The following is a 23,264-nucleotide window of genomic DNA, read 5'->3' as shown; positions in this document are numbered from 1 at the left end:
TTTAATAGAGAATGTGTCATGGAGCGGTCAGGACTTAGATTTAGATGAATCTAATAATTAAAACTCTAACTCTGGTACTTACTAGCTATGTAACTTCTCTAAGCCTTATTTCCTAATCTGTGAACGTTGGTTATAGATTTCCATTAACGGTAGATTTGTGAAAAGCTTATGCAAACCTTCTCATAGATAATAGTTATAAAAATTGGGTTTTTTGAAACACTGCAGCGCTCCCAACAACAGTCACCAATAGATAAGAATCATGAGTTTTTAACTTTCTGGCCTCAGAGTTCTCCCTAATCCCTGCAGCTATGGCTTCAGCAAGCAAAAGCTTTATAGGCTCCTATAGTAGTGCTCATGGAGAAGAAAATGGCACCCCACTCCAGTATTCTTGCCTGGAGAATCCCATGGACAGAGGAACCTGGCAGGCTACAATCCATGGGGTCCCAAAGAGTTGGACATGACTGAGCGACTAACACTATAATAGTGCTCAAGATCAAAGTTTAGGGCTAGAAAAGCAGTTGAAAGTAAAGAAGAAATACTGGCAGCAAGAGAACCACACACACACACACAATTGAGATTCAAATCCTTAATGTAAACGCTGACCAAATCTGTGACTGATATTCAAACTATGCATGTGGGAGGTGGGAGAGGGTCCCAGGAAACCCAGTTAAAAAGTAGGCAGAGATCTGAGACAGGCATCTACTCTTGAAAGATACAACCATATGGAACTAGATGTTTAGGTTTGCTGCTTTTTATAACTGAGTACATTCCCCAGATGTGTGCAGCTTGAGCAGCTGAATGCTGAAGCACTAATATTTGAAGTATCAGTGGACAGAGCCCAAAGCCAGCAGAGCAGCTGGAAATTACCAGGGAATCTGTAAGAGCAATGAATCCACAAAGAGGATGAGCCCTGCCTCTGCCCAAAAATTGATTGATCCTCAAATTATGCAGGCACAGCTAGTTCCCAGGGAGCCTAGCTAGAAAAGCAACAGTGGAAAAAAAAAAATGAAATCACAGATGGCAGCTGCTGCACACTGTCAGGGAAACACCCCAGAGTGTGAATCGAGGTAAAATAATTGCCTAAACTGAACAATAGTTAATAATCCTCCAAAGAACAAAGTAGAATCTAGAGAAACTGTGATGCATTATCTTGATTATCCAGTTTTCAATCAAAACTTACTAGATACTAAAGTATAACTGGTAGGGGGAGAGGGAGGAAGAAGTTGATAGAAACTTCTTACTTTTCACTAAGTTTGGGTTTGGCTTTTGGATTTAGCAAGCAAAGGCTTCAAATAAGCTGTTATAATATGTTCAAACAGTTAAAGAAAATATTTTTAAATTAGAGTGAAATAAGATTTCGGTGGGAAAAAAAGATAAAGAATTTTTAATTGAGAACTAGAAAATTTTAAAAATAGAAATTCTAGATTTTAAAAGTACAGCAACCCAAATAAAGATTTTATTAGGTGGGCTCAAAATTGATGCTTTCAAACTGTGGTGCTGGAGAAAACTCTTGAGAGTCCCTTGGACAGCAGTGAGATCAAACCAATCAATCCTGAATGTTCATTGGAAGGACTGATGCTGAAGCTGCAATACTTTGGCTATCTGACGTGAAGAGCCAACTCATTGGAAAAGACCCTGATTCTGGGAAAGATTGAGTGCAAGAGTAGAAGGGGATGACAGAGGATGAGATGGTTGGATGGCATCATCGACTCAGTGGACATGAGTTTGAGCAAACTCCAGGAGATAGTGAAAGACAGGGAAGCCTGGCATGCTGCAGTCCATGGGATCACAGAGTCAGACACGACTGAGCGACCAAACTAAACAATAAAAATTAATTAGAACAAGCAGAAGAAATAATCAATGAACTTTAAGATAGATGAATAGAAATGTTCCTGTTCAAAGAATACAGTTTAAAAGATGGAAGAAAAATGAATAGGACCTCAGATCTGTGGGACAACAGAAGTGTAATTGGAGTTGCAGAAGTAGGGGGCAGAAAAGATGTTTAAAGAAATATCTGAAAACTTTGAAAATTTGGTAGAAAATATTAGCAGATTCAAGAATCTCAATGAGCCCTTAGTAAGATAAACACTAAGAAAATCACTTTAAACACATCAGGACAAAACTGACAGTGAGTTATAAAGAGAAAACTCGAAAGCAGCAACAGAAAAATGAAATGAACAGAGATAGGCAGTTCTGTCATCAAGAAACTGTGAAAGCAGAAAACACTGGAGTGGTACACTTGAAGTACTGAAGGAAAAAAGTGCTCATTAAGAATTCTGTGTCCAGTAGAACTGTACTTCAAAGTTGAGGGCAAAATAAAGCCAGTAGGAGAACACACCAAAAGATAGGAAAGAATAAACAGGAAATTTTTATAAGGATGGTACAAATAAAACCTATTAATTTTAATGCATCACTATTTCAAGAATCTCTGTTTATGATTATAAATGGAATGCAGCATATCTTGGTTAAGAGAACATACTCTAAAGGGAGATTATCTGCATACAAATCACTGTCTTGTTTTGTTAGACTTGCACTATAGAGAAATAGTTGGAATAGTGGTAAAAATCCATATACAATTACTGATTTGATTATTGTTTTACCTATACAGAATAGATAGTTAGGTTCTCTTCCCTGATAGCTCAGCTGGTAAAGAATCAGCCTGTAATGTGGGAGACCTGGGTTCAATTTCTGGGTTGGGAAGATCCTCTGGAGAAGGGAAAGGCTACCCACTCCAGGATTCTGGCCTGAATAATTCCATGGATTACAGTCCACGGGGTCACAAAGAGTCTGATACGACACGACTGAGCGACTTTTACTTTCTTTTTCTCTTCCCCCTTTTTTAGTATATACATGCTCTGTTCCCAAAGTAGTATTGCTTCGCTTTTGAACTGTGGTGTTGGAGAAGACTCTTGAAGTCCCTTGGACAGCAAGGAAATCAAACTAGTCAATCCTAAAGGCAGTCAGTCCTCAATATTCATTGTAAGGACTGAAGCTGAAGCTCCAATACTTTGGCCACCTGATGCAAAAAACTGACTCATTGGAAAAGACCCTGATGCTGGGAAAGGTTGAAGGGAGGAGAAGACGGGGACGACAGAGGACGAGGTGGTTGGATGGCATCACTGACTCAATGGACATGAGTTTGAGCAAGCTCCAGAAGTTAGCAATGGACAGGGAAGCCTGACATGCTGCAGTCCATGTGGTTGCAGAGAGTCAGACATGACTGAGTGATTGAACTGACTGACTGAAACTTATATATGAAATTCTATCAATATAATAGCTTTAAAGTGTTTTCTTTATTCTGTTTAATGATGTATTGAGTTTTTACATACTAAACATAAACATTCAGTTTCTTTTCTTTTCTAGGAGGAGGATATAGTTTCTGCCCAAGGAAGAGAAGAAGCATCAGATAGGCGCTTACAGCAGTTACAGTCTAGTATAAAACAGTTAGAAACAAGGTAAATTGTTAAATATATCTAGCTTTATCTACAAGCTTCAAAAGTTATTCCACATTAGAGTTTGTTTATTATACTGTGTTTTATAAGTGCTAAATAAACTATAAATCATATGTTTAAAATCTGGTTTGTTGGATATTGTTTATTTAAAAAGTCATATTCAAAAGATTGAACATATATTTTGAACATATACTCAAAGATCATTTCTCTCTTTGTATTAGTCAAGTTTAGTAAATCCCAAAATTAAAAATGTTCCTTTTCACCTTAAAACAGGAAAAGAAATAATGAAGTTGGGTAAAAATGATATAGAAAGATCCATTCCTTGCTGAGCAGATACATGAGAAAAAATACTTGAGAAATCATTATTGATGTTTTTCCTGAAGTCTTATGAAACAGTAATTTTCAGTTACCTCTGAAGATCTAGGCTTCTTTTTAGGATGCTTCCCAGGTGATGCAGTGGTAAAGAATCCACCTACAAATGCAGGAGACTGAAGAGACATGAGTTAGATCCCTGGGTCAGGAAGATCCCTTGGAGAAATGGCAGCCTAATCCAGAATTCTTGCCTGGAGAATCCAGTGGCTAGAGGAACCCAGAGGGCTACAGTCCATGATGTTGTAAACAGTCGGACACGACTTAGTGACTGAGCACACACACTACTTTTTAAATGTATTTTGCAGCTTTGTCTTTAATTGCTATCTTAATGCATACTTGTTGCATACTCCCTTAAGAAACATTAAAATTGTCATTTGTGGTTTATTAAAGATACAGTGACTACAGCCCATAAAATCACATTGTGGTTTATAGCTAAAAAATCCACTCTGTAAATTGAATCTGTTATACTCAGAAATAGTCTACTGATCTAAGCACATCAGAAATTGAGATCTCAGTTCTAGTCACAGATCCATGGCTAATTGTGTTTGTTCAGAAAAAATTAGTGTTTTTGGACTTCTGTTTCTTATTCTCCAAAATGTTAATGAAAGTAATTTCTTTGCTCACAGTAGGTTCAGAACTCAGTGATTTTAACTGCTAACTAGAGATTCTGATGAAAGAAGTTGTTATTTTTAAGTGCTGGGGTTTTGGGTTTTTTTTTTCTTTTCTCTAAACGTTTCAGTAGTTGGTCAAATATTTGACTGTTTTCTTGAGCTTATTTTTTGTTAACCTTAGAGAAAAAGTCTGTGGTTGTAGATTTTTTTATTTGTTATTTTCGTAGCATCCTGTGCTATGCACATAAATGCTAGAGACTTGAAATAGTGAAATCTGAATAAGTGAATTTCACTTCCTTTGATTCTGATAGTACTTCATAAGGAATCAAATTGTTCATCAGTGCTTTAAGTTGTGTTTTTAGTACTTAAGGCTTTGAGATTTTCAGGAGTTTTTGTTTGGCTTTTAGTATAAAGTTATAACTTAATTGAAAGCTTCTGAAGAAGGGATTCCTGCATATGTAAGAAAATCTAAGGGTATTTTTTAAAGTTCAGTATTCAGCTAGTTGCCTTTGAAGAGGAAATTTTTACATTGACTGTCTTTTGGAGCTATTAAATTAATATTGTTTCTATTATGATAAAATGTTTTATTTTAAAATTTAAAAACTCGTATTATTTTATATAAGACAAAGCAGAATTATTAGTGTAGTTGCTATGTGTCTAATGTTCAGCCATTGTCTTAGATGTAAATATGTCCTATTTAATGGAACTACCAGATTGAAAAGCTGTTTTTAATGGTCATCTTTGTTCTATAAAATCAAACGTATATTACTTATTTATAAAATTATTATTTGTGATCCTTTCAAATGCCACAGACATCTAGGAAGCATAAATCATTTCCTACCATCTTCCAAAGAAAGCCACCTCACCCCCACCCCCACTGTTTTTAGATAACTCGTGGGGACTGGAATTAACTCTAGGGAATGACAGTTCTTCGGGAAAGACTGCTAGTTTGTATCTGCTCTGTTAAATAAGATTGGAGTGAAGTGAATAAGATTGCTTTAAACTACCACTTCATATTTTTAAATTTGGTGTTTCTTTCAAAGAATATGCCAGTAAGACTAAGAATTTGAACCAGTGTTCTTTGTCTGTTGTCCTTTGTTGCCTCCACCCCATTTTAATAGACGCCATTCCCCTCAGCTTCCTGGTACATGTGGAAGGTGTACTTAAAAACGTTGTTTAGAAATATCTCTATTTTACCTTTAAAGGTGTTTCATAGTTAGACTGAATAATGAATCCTATGTTGGAAATTCTAGATTTTAAATAATTTTTTCCCTAAAAATTCCTTTCATTCAAAATTCCAATTTTTTTTATTTGGCCTGTTTCCCCCTCCCCTGGAGACTTGCAGGGTCATCCATTCCACTGCCACCGCAATTAATATTCTAAAACTGCACAGCGTGTACATTTAGTAAGAATTATTTTTCATTCATTTTGCTGGGGACATTTCAATATAGAAATGATGTTCTTCAATTTGGGGGAATTTTTCAGGGATTTTTTTTTTTATTGTTGAATAATTTTATTCTTTTTTAGCATTTTTTTCTCAAACTTAGTATTAGCTGGATATTGGATCTAATGGATTGATCCCCTAATTTTCATGTTTTTTCTGTCCCGTATTCCATTTGTTCATTTATTTTCTCCTTTCTTGGGTGCTTCCCTGGTGGCTCAGCTGGTAAAGAATCCACCTGCAACACGAGAGACCTGGGTTCGATCCCTGGGTTGGGAAGATCCCCTGGAGAAGGGAATGGCTACCCACTTCAGTATTCTGGCCAGGAGAATGTCATGGACTGTATAGTCCATGGGGTGACAGTTGGAGGTTTCTTTAAATTTTCTTCTAGTTAACCATTTGTTGAATATTTTATTTAGCTATCATAATTTTTTTAAAGAGCCATTTCTTATCCTTTGAATGTTTCCTTTTCTATAGTATCTTAGTACAGATAAATGTTACATTGTCTCTTTATTAAATATTTTAAAATATTTTTTAAGATTTTATTCTGCCATCTGCCTTGTCTCTGCTTTCTCAAACATTCGTTTTTTTATGTATGCCTGTCTGTCTTCCTTCAAAGGCTTGGTGATCCTTTCTATCCATTGATATTTAAAAGTAAGATACCAGAGTGCTTGCTTCACCATCACATATACTAAAAACTGGAACATACAGAGAAAATTAGCATGGCCCATACACAAAACCATAAAACATATCTTATTTTTAAAAACCAAACTCATAGATACAAAGAATAGATTGGTGGTTGCCAGAGCCAAGGAGTAGGGGGTGGCAGAAATAGATGAAGGTAATCAAAAGGCATATACTTCCTATTATAAAAAAAAATGAGTCATGGGGACGTAATATACAGCATGATGACTGTAGTTAATAATACTGTATTGTATATTTGAAAGTTGCTAAGAGAATAGATCTTAAAAGTTCTCATCACAAGAAAAAAATTTCAATTGTATACGTGGTGATAGATATTAGTTTGACTTATTGTGGTTATTTCAAAATATATGCAGATACTGAAGTATTACGTTTTATACCTGAAACTGATATATAATTGTCCCTCAGTGTCCACTGGGTTTTGGGTTCAGGACCCCTGTGGATACCAAAATCCATAGATGTTCAAATCTCTTATAAAATAGTTGCATTGTCTGTATATAACCTACACACACCCTCCTGTTTACGCTAAATCATCTCTAGATTACCTACTAATACAATATAAATACTATGTAAATGGTTGACAGTGCATAGCAAATTTAAGTTTTACTTTTTGGAGTTTTTTTTTGGACTTTTTAAAATTGTTTTTGATTTGTGATTGGTTGAATCTGTGATGTGGAAAGCACAGATATGGGGCGTTGACTGTAATGTTGTATGTCGGTTATATCTCAGTTTTTTTTCAAACAGAAAGGCACCAGAAAGTAGATAGGTAGGTTGGTATGTATAAGTGGTCTTGTAGTCTGGCAGTATTATGTTGAGTTAGTGAGCTATCTTTGGACAGTCCCCAGATACCAGAATCTGAGGGTGCTCTCTCTTGGCCTAATTTCTCCAAAGTTTAAAGTAGGGTCCATCAGCCTTTTGATGTGGGCTAGGAATTGAAACACACAAACCTGAGTGTGTCCTAAAACTGCAGAGGGAAGTGATAATGTTCAATATGCAAACTTTCATTTGGTACCCTGAATTTTAGTATTAACCAACTTAACTTGAAATGACAGCCTCTTGCTGTATAGTTATAGATACATCGATCTTTAAGTTGAATCAGTATAATTTAAGTGGAAGTTTCTATTTGGCAGTATAGTATAGTTGTTAGGAACACTGACTCTGGGCCCAAACTGACTGAATTCAAACTCCAGCTTCATCAGTAACTAGATCAATAACGTTGGACAGGTTGCTTACTCTCTTTGTACTTCAGTTTATCTATCTATAAAATAAATATAATGTTTTAACCTACCCCATTTAGTTTATATAGTATAACTTCATATCCTACGTCATAGGCTAATGCTGTAACCTATTTCATAGCATTGTTGAAGATATTGAGAATTATGTTTTCTTTAACATATGTAAAGTACCTAGCACAAAGACTGCTCTTAAGAGTGTGTGTGATTATCATTGCTGTTACTATTAATTATAAAGAGGGAACTTGACCCAATTTTAGTAAGCTGAAAGGAAGGATTCATGTAAGATTTGGTTGCAGAGCATGTAGAAGTGCTATATGAGAATAATAACAATAGTAATACATCTTTTATGTTATAAAATTATGGAAACCTTTAAATTATGAAGCTGATGATCTGAATGTACTATCCTGTAACTCCACTATAATCAAGTTAATATGACTGGGCATCAAATAGACAAATAGGTTAGTGAATCATGGCGATCCATAAGTAAGTCATATTTGTATATTTTAGGTATGATAAGGGATTATTTCAGTTCATCAGTTGCTAAAGGTACTCATACATCTGGCCCTCAATCTGGAAGAAAGTTAAATTGGACTCCTCTCTCATAGCACATTCAGAAGTAAATTCCAGATTAATTAAAGATTTACAGGTAAAAATGTTAAGACATAACTTTTTTTGAGGAAATCTAGGAGCTTACATTAACAGTCTGTTGATAAGGGAGATCAACTTTAAAAAAAAAACTGAAATCCCAGATGTTGAAAAAAATAGTAAAATTTACTTATATTAAAGTGAGTGGTTTTTAGTGTAATAAAGATTTCTGAAATAGAGTAAATCAGTTCAGTTCAGTTGCTCAGTCGTGTCCGACTCTTTGCGACCCCATGAATTGCAGCACGCCAGTCCTCTCTGTCCATCGCCAACTCCCGGAGTCTACCCAAACCCATGTCCATCGAGTCGGTGGTGCCATCCAACCATCTCATCCTCTGTCATCCCCTTCTCCTCCCGCCCCCAATCCTACCCAGCATTAGGGTCTTTTCCAATGAGTCAACCCTTCACATGAGGTGGCCAAAGTATTGGAGCTTCAGCTTCAACATCAGTCCTTCCAATGAACACCCAGGAGTGATCTCCTTTAAGATGGATTGATTGGATCTCCTTGCAGTCCAAGGGACTCTCAAGAGTCTTCTCCAACACCACACTTCAAAAGCATCAATTCTGCGGTGCTCAGCTTTCTTCACTGTCCAACTCTCACATCCATACATGACCACTGGAAAAACCATAGCCTTGACTAGACGGACTTTTGTTGGCAAAGTAATGTCTCTGCTTTTAAATATGCTGTCTAGGTTGGCCATAACCTTCCTCCCAAGGAGTAAGCGTCTTTTAATTTCATGGCTGCAGTCACCATCAGCAGTGATTTTGGAGCCCAAAAAAATAAAGTCTGACACTGTTTCCCCATCTATTTCCCATGAAGTGATGGGACAGATGCCATGATCTTAGTTTTCTGAACGTTGAGCTTTAAGCCAACTTTTTCACTCTCCTCTTTCACTTTCATCAAGAGACTCTTTAGTTCTTCTTCACTTTCTGCCATAAGGGTGGTGTCATCTGCATATCTGAGGTTATTGATATTTCTCCCGGCAATCTTGATTCCAGCTTGTGTTTCTTCCAGCCCAGCGTTTCTCAGAGTCAATAGATGATAACAAAAAACTAGATTTGGGAAAAAGTATTTGCCACATATAGAACAAACTGAAGGTTAAATATCTTAATATTCAATAACTTCTTATAAAGGAATAAGCAAAGTAAATAAGCCATCAGAAAAAAAAGGGCAAAGGATGTGAAGAGGGAATTCAAAGAAGACAGTTCACTTAGCTAACAAACTTAAAATATGCTTAAACTCTCCAGGAATTCGCGAGATACAAATTAACAGTGAGGAGAAGTTACATCCACCAGACTAGGAAAGAAAAGAGCTTCTGGTTATATTGGTTGAGGGGATTTTTATAAGATATTGAATATTAAAAAGCAAGTGCAGAGAAGGGTGCATACTATGATCTTAGTATTTATAATAGGAAAAATTATGTGTAAAAACCTATGGATAGATGTGTATATACTATGTATGCATATTTATGTGTATGTGTATATATAAAAATCATATATATGATTTTATAAACATGGAAAAAATATTAAAAGATATGCATTATTTTAATATGGGTTACCTGGGTAGAGCATGGGGAAAGGAGCCGAGGAAAAAGCTAAATGAAAAAAGGACCATATAAACAGAATAACTTATTCTTTAAAGATTTGCTTTATAACACTGTCATGTGACTATTAAGACAGTATGAATTAGTGTGAGTGGAAAAGTGTACAAAGTGTAATGCAATCAGAATATCTAGGCTCATCTAAGCCCCACTGCTCATTATTCATATGACCATAATTAAATGTTTAAGCTCTCTGCGTCTGTTTGTTCTTCTTTTAAATAGAAATATTTGAAACCTACTTTTTAGAACTTTTATGTGAATTAAATGAGAAAATGCATGTGAAAGTAACTGGAATAATGCTTATCCTGTAATAGATGCTCTGGAAATCTCCTGTCTCCCTTTTCCTTTTTAAAAATATTTAACTTTCTCATGTGACTATTAATTTTTAGATTATCTGTGGCAATTCAAGAAGCCACCCAATTAAGAGCAGAACGAACACATCTGGAGAAACAGACCAGAGCGTTACAAGCAAAGTGCACTGAATTAGAAGATGAGAAATACGAAGCTATTGTAAGAGCCAGAAATAGCATGCAACTCCTAGAAGAAGCTAACCTTCAAAAAAATCAGGTAAGAAAATTAGTAAACACATTTATTAAATAATAGTAAATATATAATAAATAAAACAAATGCTGAACATTCCTCCATGTGACCTGATAGTAAGGGAGTCAATAACTACAGAATTAACACATGTAAATGAAATTGCTACACTCACTATTAGTAGACGTACTGCTTTCTTGACGTTAAGACTTAACATCATAAAATATGATGATGTCAGCCCTCTCATAAAACTTTCATATCGGACTTTTTTTGTATCTCCATCCTTGTGTAACTAATCTTCATCCCTGTAGTCTCATACTTAAAAAAAAAAATCTTTTGAAGCAGTTTACTGCAGTATGTATACTTTATATTTTGTTCACTTGAATAAGGTGAATCTTGTTAATCTTTATTTCCCCTTCATTACCTATGTAATTAATAGAGCAGAAGCGTAATTGACAGGAAGTAAACATGGGGTCGCAAAGAGTCGGACACAACTGAGCAACTGAACTGAACTGAAATTTCGTTATGAAGATTTAACCGGAGGCTTCGTGTCACTGTTTCTTTTTTTTTTAACCCTCTCACAATTGCGATTACTATGCTATCACATGTCATATTTTTGTCTTTTACCACTTTCATTTAATGATATTTAGTTCACAGAAGTCACAAATTTGTTTTTAATGTTTCTGGCTCCATTACATAGAGATCATTAAATTATTATTTTATTGAAGTAACGTTTACTGACTACCTAGTACATGTATAGTACTCCACTGAGAAGTATGCAGAATACAAAGGAAATACTTTGTGTATGTTTTCTTTCTCAAGTGATAGAGCATTTTCTAAGAGAACTATTAAAAACAAAACAAGCTATAAATTGCATCTTAAGAAGCTACTAGGAAATAAAAAAGAAATAATTATCCAAATCTAAGCTGTAGGAATGCTAAGGTGCTTTTTATGTCTTTCAGATAATATTCCCTTCTGTGATCAAAATTCAGTTCAGTTCAGTCACTCAATTGTACCTGACTGTTTGCAACCCCATGGACTGTATCATGCCAGGCTTCCCTGTCCATCACCAGCTCCCAGAGCTTGCTCAAACTCATGTTCATCAGTATCACTCATGTTCAATGATACCATCCAGCCATCTCATCCTCTGTGTTCCCCTTCTCTTCCTGCCTTCAGTCTTCCCCAGCATCAGAGTCTTTTCCAGTGAGTCAGTTCTTTGTATCAGGTGGCCAAAGTATTGGAGTTTCACCTTCAGAGTCAGTCCTTCCAATGAATATTCAGGACTGATTTCCTTGATGATTGACTGGTTTGATCTCCTTGCAGGCCAAGGGACTCTCAAGAGTCTTCTCCAACACCACAGTTCAAAAGCATCAATTTTTCAGTGCTCAGCTTTCTTTATGGTCCAACTCTCACATCCATACTTGACTAGTGGAAAAACCATAGCTTTGACTAGATGGACCTTTGTCGGCAAAGTAATGTCTCTCCTTTTTAATATACTGTCTAGGTTGATTATAGCTTTTCTTCCAAGGGGCAAGCATCTTTTAATTTCATGGCTGCAGTCACCATCTATAGTGATTTTGGAGCCCAAGAATATAGTCTGTACTGTTCCCATGTTTCCCATCTATTTGCCCTGAAGTGATGAGACCGGATGCCATGATCTTAGTTTTTTGAATGTTGAGTTTTCAGCCAGCTTTTTCATTCTCCTCTTTCATTTTCAAGAGGCTCTTTACATCATGACCAAGTGGGCTTGATCCCAGGGATGCAAGGATTCTTCAATATCCGTAAATAAATCAATGTAATACACCACATTAACAAATTGAAAAATAAAAACCATATAATTATTTCAATAGATGCAGAGAAAGCTTTTGACAAAATTCAATATCCATTTATGATAAAAACCCTCCAAAAAGCAGGAATAGAAGGAACATACCTCAACATAATAAAAGCTATATATGACTAACCCACAGCAAACACTATCCTCAATGGTGAAAAATTGAAAGCATTTCCCCTAAAGTCAGGGACAAGACAAGGGTGCCCACTCTCACCACTACTATTCAACATAGTTTTGGAAGTTTTGGCCACAGCAATCAGAGCAGAAAAAGAAATAAAAGGAATCCAGATTGGAAAAGAAGTAAAACTCACACTGTTTGCAGATGACATGATCCTCTACATAGAAAACCCTAAAGACTCCACCAGATTATTACTAGAGCTAATCAATGAACATAGTAAAGTTACAGGATATAAAATCAACACACAGAAATCCCTTGCATTCCTATACACTAACAGTGAGAAAACAAAGAAAAATTGAGGAAACAATTCCATTCACCATTGCAACAAAAAGAATAAAATACTTAGGAATATGTCTGCCTAAAGAAACAAAAGACCTATGTATAGACAACTATAAAACACTGCTGAAAGAAATCAAAGAGGACACAAATAGATGGAGAAATATACCGTGTTCATGGATCGGAAGAATCAATATAGTGAAAATGAGTATACTACCCAAAGCAATCTATAGATTCAATGCAATCCCTATCAAGCTACCAATGGTATTTTTCAGAGAACTAGAACAAATAATTTCACAATTTGTATGGAAATACAAAAAACCTCAAATGGCCAAAGCAATCTTGAAAAAGAAGAATGGAACTGAAAGAATCAGCCTGCCTGACTTCAGGCTATACTACAAAGCCACAGTCATCAAAACAGTATGGTACTGGCACAAAGACAGAAATATAGATCAATGGAACAAAACAGAAAGCCCAGAGATAAACCCACGCACCTATGGACACCTTATCTTCGACAAAGGAGGCAAGACTATACAATGGAGAAAAGACAATCTCTTTAACAAGTGGTGCTGGGAAAACTGGTCAACCACTTGTAAAAGAATGAAACTAGAACACTTCCTAACACCATACACAAAAGTAAACTCAAAATGGGTTAAAGATCTAAACCTAAGGCCAGAAACTATAAAACTCCTAAAGCAAAACGTAGGCAAAACACTCTCTGACATAAACTACAGCAGGATCCTCTATGACCCACCTCCGAGAATATTGGAAATAAAAGCAAAAATAAACAAATGGGACCTAATTAAAATTAAAAGCTTCCCAACAACAAAGGAAACTGTAAGCAAGGTGAAAAGACAGCTTTCAGAATGGGAGAAAATAATAGCAAACGAAGCAACAGACAAAGAATTAATCTCAAAAATATACAAGCAACTCCTGCAGCTCAATTCCAAAAAATAAACGACTCAATCAAAAAGTGGGCCAAAGAACTAAACAGACATTTCTCCAAAGAAGACATACAGATGGCTAACAAACACATGAAAAGATGCTCAACATCACTCAGTGTCAGAGAAATGCAAATCAAAACCACAATGAGGTATCATTTCACACCAGTCAGAATGGCTGCTATCCTAGAGTCTACAAGCAATAAATGCTGGAGAGGGTGTAGAGAAAAGGGAACCCTCTTATACTGTTGGTGGGAGTGCAAACTAGTACAGCCACTATGGAGAACAGTGTGGAGATTCCTCAAAAAACTGGAAATAGAACTGCCATATGACCCAGCAATCCCACTGCTGGGCATACACACTGAGGAAACCAGAATTGAAAGAGACTCGTGTACCCCAATGTTCTTCGCAGCACTGTTTACAATAGCCAGGACATGGAAGCAACCTAGATGTCCATCAGCAGCCGAATGGATAAGCTGTGGTACATACACACAATGGAATATTACTCAGCCATTAAAAAGAATACATTCGAATCAGTTCTAATGAGGTGGATGAAACTGGAGTCTATTATACAGAGTGAAGTAAGCCAGAAAGAAAAACACCAATACAGTATACTAATGCATATATATGGAATTTAGTAAATCAGTAAAGATAACCCAGTATGTGAGACAGCAAAAGAGACACAGATGTATAGAACTGTATTTTGCACTCTTTGGGAGAGGGCGAGGGTGGGATGATATGGGAGAATGGCATTGAAGCATGTAAATTATCATATGTGAAACAAATCGCCAGTCTAGGTTCCATGCATGATACAGGGTGCTCAGGGCTGGTGCACTGGGATGACCCAGAGAGATGGAATGGAGAGGGAGGTGGGAGGGGGGTTCTGGAAGGGGAACACGTGTACACACATGGCGGATTCATGTCAATGTATGGCAAAACCAATACAATATTGTAAAGTAAAAAAATAGATAAATTTAAAAAGAAAAAAAAAAAAGAGGCTCTTTAGTTCTCTTCACTTTCTACCATAAGGGTGGTGTCATCTGCATATCTGAGGTTATTGATATTTCTCCGTGCAATCTTGATTCCAGCTTGTGCTTCATCCAGCCTGGCATTTTGCATGATGTTCTCTACACATAAGTTTAATAGGCAGGGTGACAATATACAGCCTTGACGTTCTCCTTTCCCAGTTTGGAACCAGTCCATTGGTTTTGATCACTGCCTCTTGTACAGTGTCACGAACCTCCATCCATAGTTCATCAGGCACTCTGTCTATCAGATCCGTCACTTCCACTGTATAATCGTCAGGGATTTTATATAGGTCATACATGAATGGTCTAGTGTTTTTCCCTACTTTCTTCAATATAAGTCTCAATTCTGCAATAAGGAGCTTATGATCTGAGCCACAGTCAGCTCCTGGTCTTATTTTTGCTGACTGTATAGAGCTTCTCCATCTTCAGCTGCAAAGAATATAATCAATCTGATTTTGGTATCAACCATCTGGTGATGTCGATGTGTAGAGTTATATCTTGTGTTGTTGGAAGAGGGTGTTTGCTGTGACCAGTGCGTTCTCTTGTCAAAACTCTGTTAGCCTTTGCCCTGCCTCATTTGTGTATTCCAAGGCCAAGCTTACCTGTTACTCCAGGTATCTATTGACTTCCTACTTTTGCGTTCCAGTCCCCTTTGATGAAAAGGACATCTTTTTTTGGTGTTAGTTTTAGAAGATCTTGTAGATCTTCATAGAACTGGTCAGCTTCAGCTTCTTCAGCATCAGTGGTTGGGGCATAGATTTGGATTACTGTGATGTTGAATGGTTTGCCTTGGAAACAAGCAGAGATCATTCTGTGATTTTTGAGATTGCACCCAAACACTACATTCTGGACTATTTTATTGGCTTACGAGGGCTACTCCATTTCTTCTAAGGGATTCTTGCCCACAGTAGTAGATATAGTGGTCATCTGAATTCATCAGCAGTCATCAATGAATGGTGATCTGAATACTGTCTATTAGAACTAGGATGAAAGGCACAAAATACATAATATTCTTAGAAATTCCTCTAAACACCTAAGTTAACAAGAAAAATTAAGAGCAGGGCAAAATTATTTATCTTCTCTGAAGCTTAACCATATGAGTGTTCTTAACATCACATCATAAAGATGATCATTTTGTGTGGAGCACAGTGGACAGAGAAGGTAGTAGTGATATTCAGTGCTTGTCCCTTAAATTTTCTCAACCAGGTCTCATGTCTACAAATTGGGCTTGAATCACAGATTTCATGTTTATGTCTGCAATGTGTATTAAATTCCCTCTTGACTCACTGCTTAATTACCATAGATTTCCCACCTTCAGTTGCTTGTTCCAGGAAGTCAAAAGTTCTTTGAACCAGTCATACAAACAGGCATGAAAGACAGCTTTAGCATTGTTTTCTATATGAAACTTCCCTTTTCCCATTGTCCCATTCTCCCTGACAAGGTTGTTATAGCTGTTACTTCTCACTAGCTTACCTATATAAGTGGGAGAAAATTTATTAAAACAAAACAAACAAAAAATATAGATAGGAATGTGTATGGTATCTTTGGAAGAAAGTGGGGTCAGAACAGAGAACCACTAGTAAGTAATGATATTTAATAAAAAAAAAAAAAAAAAAGATTGACTCAAACCTAAAATTTTAGGAGTTCCAGGCTCAGGAAGATATTTGAACTAGAGATATAAACTTGGGACTTGTCAGCATATAGATGATATTTAAAACCATGAGTTTGGATTAGACCACCAAGAGAGGGATTTGAATACAGAAAAGGACCAAGAACTAAGTTTTGGGTAGTCCATTAATAAAGAGGTTCAAGGGAAGAGGAAGAAACAGCAATGTAGACTAAAAAGGAATACTCAGTGAGTTAAGAGGAGAACCAATGTTATGATATGCTAAAAGCAAAGAAAGTAAAACAAGGAAAAGAAAATTCATTATCTCAAGTAGTACTTGACAGATCACATAACATAATTACTCAGAGGTGACTCTTGAGTTAGCAGTGTAAAGATGATGGTGAAAGCCTGATTAGGGTGAACCTAAGAGAAAGTTTTGGAAAAGAGCAAGTGCAGACTTTAGAAAAGTTTTGTTCCACAAGAAAGCAAAGAAATGGGGTGTGACTGACAGCAGACCTAGGATTATAAGAGTATTTTTTAGGGGAAATGAAAATGATTGGTTGTTTAGAAATATCATTAAGATGAAGTGGGTGGTATCTACAATGATGGAGGTACGAGGTGACAAGTGACATAATTTGAATAAAACCAAATAAAGGAAAGGAATGGAATAATAAATTAATTGATTAAATAATAGAAAGGAAAGCCTAAGAGGTTTCTACAAGAATATAACATTTAAATTTGATTACTTAAACTTGATAAATTTTACATAAGGGAATAAAGGAGAAGGAAAATTCAAACATAATTCTAAATTTCCATCTGTAGAGATCAGAAGAGTGATGGTACTGGCTGAAATAAGTATCAAAGGAGAATAATAATTTTTTAGTGAGGACAAGATCAGGTGAGGAAGTTAGAGGAAATAAATATTATTCATAACTTAGACAAGACCTCCAACTGGAGATGTCTCAGAAGTTTCAAATAAGATGCATGCTTTCAAGAAAGTGATTAGTGGACAGGTTTTTACCCACTTATATAATCTTAATAATGATGTGATCTATAGTAACATCAAATTATTTTCTGAAGGCTCTGCTTGAGGAGAAGCAAAAAGAAGAAGATATAGAGAAAATGAAAGAAACAGTTTCTCAGATTGTGCAAGATGCTGCCCTAAGAACCAGGAAGGCGGTAAGGAGTTTTAATTATATTTAAAGTTCAGAATTTTACAGAATTTCATAGCTTAAGACTAGATACTACCTGAGTTTTTGCCTTATGGACCTAGGTAAGTAACTATCAACTGGTTGTATCAGCTGTACTAAATTTCACATAAAAATCATCTCCTGATGGTCGCCCCTAACATGAGAGCTGGAGCAAAATAGAGGTAGCAGGTAGGGTGAGTGGGAAGGAGACAGATTTAGACTAGGAATATAGTGAAGATTAACTCACCTTAAGTATAAAGTCAAGAAGGATCAAAAAGAATCTTGGGATACATAATAAGAAGCAAAAGAAGAAAACTTCCTGTTGTTCGCAGTATCTTAGAACAAAAGTACTAGAGAAATCTGCTTTAATCTCTTATTTCATTGGTAATGAAGCTTAAACCCATGAGAGGTTATTGATTCACTCAAAATTATATACTAATTAAAGCCAGAACTTAGACTCATGCCTTCTCTTTGCTATACTGAGCCCAGGGCTATTCAATCACATCATGCTGATACCGTACAGTTTGTGAATTACGTTATTGTTTACAATTCCATTATCAAAACTAAATCTTATATTTTTGTGTTAAAAGTAATGAGTTGTTTCTTGGTTTGAATTGTAGGCCTTATGAAAGTTAAAACTGTCTTAGAGGGACTTCCCTGGTGGTCCAGTGGCCAAGACTCTGCACTCCCAATGCAGGGGGCCTGGGTTTGATCCCTGATCTGGGAACTGGATCCCACATGCCACAAAGAAGACCCAGAGCAACCAAATAAATAAATACAAAAAATTTTTAAAAATAAGCTATCTTAGAAACATAACTTTGCCTATATATGAAGAAATAGGGAAAACATAATATTTGTCTTTTCCTCTGTTATGAATATGAATTAATTCCTAAGTGGTGAGGGTGAAGTTAAAAATCTTAAAGTGAGTTTAGGAGTAAGAAACCACAAAAACCCATTTTAAAGATGAAAAAACTAAAAAACAGAGTAGTTAGCTAACTTTCTTAGGGTTCCACCTCTGGGAAGTAGCATAACTGAGATGCAAATAAGCTCAACTCAATAGCTATGAGAAATTCTTTATAATTCATTTTGTACTTTTTTATTTTTAGAAATTTCCAAATCTGTGAAAATGAAAGAATTGTACAATGAACACTTATTTCTCTCTCACCCAGAAAACTTTTAGTGTCTTGCTACATCCATTCCATGTCTCTTTATGTTCCATACACACTCTCCCCTTTTGCCACACATTCAGATATAAGCGTCGGGCCTCATGACACTTCATCTTGACATCTATTTCCCCAGACAAAGGGCATTTTGTTATACAACCACAGCAGTATTACCACATCGTTAAAAAAAATCAGTATTATTTCACTCCACACTCAGATTTCTCTAGGATATTCTTTAAAGCTGTTTAGATTTTAAAGTTCAGGATCCAGTCCATGTTTATGCATCATTGTATTTGACTGCCGTGTCTTCATGCCTGCATGCATGAACAGTTGTGTCCGACTCTTTGCGACCCCATAAACTGTAGCCCTCGAGGCTCCTCTGTCCATGGGATTATCCTGACAGGAAAACTGAAGTGGGTTGCCATTTCCTCCTCCACAGGATCTTCCTGATTTAGGGATTGAACTTGGTGTCCCCTGAAGCTCTTGCATCGGTGGTCAGATTCTTTGCCTCTGAACCACTTAGGAAGCCTGCCGTGTCTCTGTTCTTGTTAAGTCATGTCTGACTCTTTGAGACCCCATAGACTGCAGCACGCCAGGCTTCCCTGTCCTTCACTGTCTCCCAGAATTTGCTCAAACTCATGTGCATTGAGTTGGTGATGCCATCCAACCGTCTCGTCCTCTATCACCCCCTTTTCCTCCTGCCCTCAATCTTTCCCAGCATCAGGATCTTTACCAGCGAGTTGGCTCTTCACATCAGATGGCCAAAGTATTGGAGTTTCAGCTTCAGCATCAGTCCTTCCAATGAATATTCAGGGATTGTTTTCCTTTAGGATTGACTGGTTTGATCTCTCTGCAGCCCAAGGGACTCTCAAGAGTCTTCTCCAGCGCCACAGTTCGAAAGCATGAACTGTTAAGCATTCAGCCTTCTTAATGATCCAACTCTCACACCCGTATGTGAGTACTGGAAAAACCATAGCTTTGGCTCTTTGTTGGCAAAGTGAAGTCTCTGCTTTTAATATGCTGTCTAGGTTTGTCATGGCTTTCTTTCCAAGGAGCAAGCATCTTTTACTTTCATGACTGTAGCCACCCATCCTCAGTGATTTTGGAGCCCAAGAAAGGAAAATCTATCAATGTTTCCACTTTTTCTCCACAGTCAGAGCCTTTAGCATAGTCAGTGAAGCAGAAGTAGATGTTTTTCCATAATTCCCTTGCTTTCTCTATGATCCAATGGACTTTGGCAGTTTGATCTCTGGTTCCTCTGCCTTTTCTAAACCCAGGTTGTACATCTGGAAGTTCTCGGTTCATGTACTGCTGAAGCCTAGCTTGAAGATTCTGAGTGTAACCTTGCTAGCGTGTGAAAGGAGTGCAGTTGTGCGGTAGTTTGAACATTCTTTGGCATTGCAATGAAAACTGACCTTTTCCAGTTCTGTGGCCACTGCTGTTTTCCCAATTTGCTGACATATTGAGTTCAGTGCTTTAACAACATCATCTTTTAGGATTTGAAATAGCTCAGCTGGAATTCCATCACCTCCACTAGCTTTGTTCATAATAATGCTTCCTAAGGCCCACTTGACTTTACACTCCAGGGTGTCTGACTGTAATTGAGTGACCATACCATCATGGTTATCTGGACTTTAAGGTTAAGACTTTTTTGGTATAGTTCTTCTGTGTATTCTTGACACCTCTTCTTAATCTCTAAATCTGCTTCTGTTAGGTCCTTACTGTTTCTGTCCTTTATTGTGCCTATCCTTGCATGAAATGTTCATTTTTTATCTCTAATTTTCTTGAAGAGATCTCTAGTCTTTCACATTCTATTGTTTTTCTCGATTTCTTTGCATTGTTCATTTAACAAGGCTTTCTTATCTCTCCTTGCTCTTCACTGGAATTCTACATTCAGTTTGGTATATCTTTCTCTTTCTCCCTTGCTTTTCGCTTCTCTTCTTTCCTCAGCTATTTCTAAGGCCTCCTCAGACAACCACTTTGCCTTCTTGCATTTATTTTTCTTTGGGGTAGTTTTGGTCACTGCCTCCTCTACTGTGTTGCAAACCTCCATCCATAGTTCTTCAGGCACTTCATCTATGAGATCTAATCCCTTGAATCTATTCATTATGTCTACTGTAAAATCATAAGGGATTTTATTTAGGTCATACCTGAATGGCTAGTGGTTTTCCCTACTTTCTTGCATTTAAGCCTGAATTTTGCAGTAAAGCTCCTGATCTTAGCCACAGTCAGCTCCCCATTTTGTTTTTGCTGACCGTATAGAGCTTCTCCATCTTCAACTACAAAGAATATAATCAATCTGATTTTGATATAGACCACCTGGCGATGTCCATGTGTAGAATCATCTCTTGTGTTGCTAGAAAAGGGTGAGAGTCTGTCTTCCATTAAGCCAGCGACATTAAGGAAATTTGCATAAATGTAAAATAATACCACTTTTCTAAATATTTTTTTAATTTTTGGAAAAATACACATTTTCAAAAAAGTCTATTTTTTTATGTTAACCTGTGACAACCTTAGTTACTTTAACTTATAAGGGATTAATAAGTAAATATTTTGAAATTTTGTTTTCCTTTCTAATATGGTAAATTTTAATAGAAATTACAAAATTTTGTTTTATAAAAAACAAAAATCTTTGTTTTTATAGTATACAAGAATCTTAAGACAATAAATTTAACAGTCACTGTCCTTTAGGATTTATCATCTTCTTCATTTACTTTCACTGTCATGATAAATTCTTGACTCTTCAATACATTGTGTATTTATCCTTTATGCCTTAAAAATTATAATTTTATTTTTAATCAAAATTAGTATTATACATGTTTTTATTAGATGTTAATTATTTTTGTTGTAGACTTAATTCATAAGTGTCTTACTTTACAGGTTATAAACACAAGAAAACAATATAATGTACAGATTTCTCAACTAACAGAAGAACTTACAGCCCTTCAAATGGTACGTTAGAAAACTATGTTGACATTTTATTTTAAAGGTCAAGATCACATTTTTGAACATCCATTTATTCAGAAGATAGTTATTAATGCAGGGACTGAGATAGATGCTAGGAAAAGAATAAAAATCAAGATAAACATACTACCTGCAATCTTGGAACTTATGGTCTGGTAAGAAAGATGGATGACATTTATCACGTTTTACTATGATTACCTTTTTTGGACAAAGAATGCACAGGGTACTGCTGAAGCATCCAGGTACAGTTGCTGCCATGTGCTGGGTTCATCTGAGAGGTCAGAAAAAAAGAAAATATACATAGCAATGGGAAGGAAGAAAGACAGTCTTCCAAAAAGAAATGAGTACTGGGGGATGGGTAGGCAAAGAAGGAAGAGGAAAGAGTACTTGTGGTGACTCAAGGTGGGATTAAATATATAAATTTAACTTGAAGATTTGATGAAGTGGAATTTAGTAACTTTGCTCACAGGGGCATAAAAGTAAAACAATTTCCAGAGATTAGAAAGATTGTCATTTCCAGTTTTGCAAACTCATCTTTTCTGAATCTCAATGTCATTTTTAATCTTTCTTACAAAATTTATCAATGAATTATGTCTTGTAATAAGTGTAAGACATTGCGTATGCCTTCTTTTCTATCTCCTCGTCTTCCTTCTTGCTCCCTGCCTTCCCTTCTTTGTCTTTCTCCATGGAAGTCTTGTCTTTCCAAATAGCTTGTAAGTACTTCACAGTAGCAAAGTCTTATGCTTTATTTTCTCCATTACTTAATACAGTATTTTGCACAATATATTTTCAATAAATAGTTACTGATTAATTGATATTTAAACACTTCTAAAAAATGATCATATTTTTCTACATGCTAGTCTAGGATTATTTAATAGATGTAAACTCTGGATGGACAAGAACATTATTTCTTTCTATTTAGAAATAGATACTATATAAAGTCTGCAGAGATTTTAAAAATAATTGATAGCTGTGTAACAATCAGAGCTATATAAACTCACTTTAGAGTTAAAAAGAATTATAATTTCAATGTGTCATAAGAGATGCTTCTTAGGATCTATAGTAAAATATTCATAACTCATAACTAAGTGGATTTTTCTAAAGATATTAAATATTATCTGATGTCATATTGGTTTGGTGAAAAAAAACTACTAACTGGAGTTTTTTAAATATTAAGCACTTAGAGGTATGCTTGAAGTACGACATGTTCAACTACTTTAAAAAGCACATTTTCTTGGGAAACTCAGACTACAGTTTGAGGAATAATAACTTGATGCTGACTATTGATTTCTATTCTTCATTACCAGTTTTACCCTTTATGCTATAAAGATGAAGTTAGGGAGGGAAGTTAACTGTACTTTAGCTAACCCAACCTAAGTTATGCTTGCAGGAAGGAGAAAACCGTATATTTTAGGATACTGTGCAGATTTTTTGGATAGGCATCACTGACTCAATGTACATGATTTTGAGCAAGGTCTGGGAGTTGATGATGGA

General features: G+C 36.1%; 1 protein-coding gene and 1 pseudogene across 3 annotated transcripts in view; both read left to right on the top strand.

The window, feature by feature from the left end:
- Positions 1–23,264, top strand: part of SCLT1 (sodium channel and clathrin linker 1) — a 215,012-nt gene that overhangs the window by 105,246 nt on the left and 86,502 nt on the right. For all 3 annotated transcript variants that reach the window (XR_014068168.1, XM_081538256.1, XM_081538257.1), the window contains exons 11-14: positions 3,364–3,455; positions 10,446–10,623; positions 17,534–17,632; positions 21,687–21,758. Coding sequence is in view for 2 of the 3 variants with exons in the window: in XM_081538256.1 (XP_081394382.1) it covers positions 3,364–3,455; positions 10,446–10,623; positions 17,534–17,632; positions 21,687–21,758 (441 nt within the window). In the remaining variant the exon portion in view is untranslated. The remainder of the gene's footprint in view (positions 1–3,363; positions 3,456–10,445; positions 10,624–17,533; positions 17,633–21,686; positions 21,759–23,264) is intronic.
- LOC145528047 (U6 spliceosomal RNA) lies at positions 6,544–6,637 on the top strand (annotated as a pseudogene).

This window comes from Giraffa tippelskirchi, chromosome 11 (assembly GCF_054371585.1).
Source record: "Giraffa tippelskirchi isolate mGirTip1 chromosome 11, T2T-mGirTip1v1.2.pri, whole genome shotgun sequence".
NCBI classification, from domain to species: Eukaryota; Metazoa; Chordata; class Mammalia; order Artiodactyla; family Giraffidae; genus Giraffa; species Giraffa tippelskirchi.
This window is presented reverse-complemented; position numbering and strand designations above follow the sequence as displayed.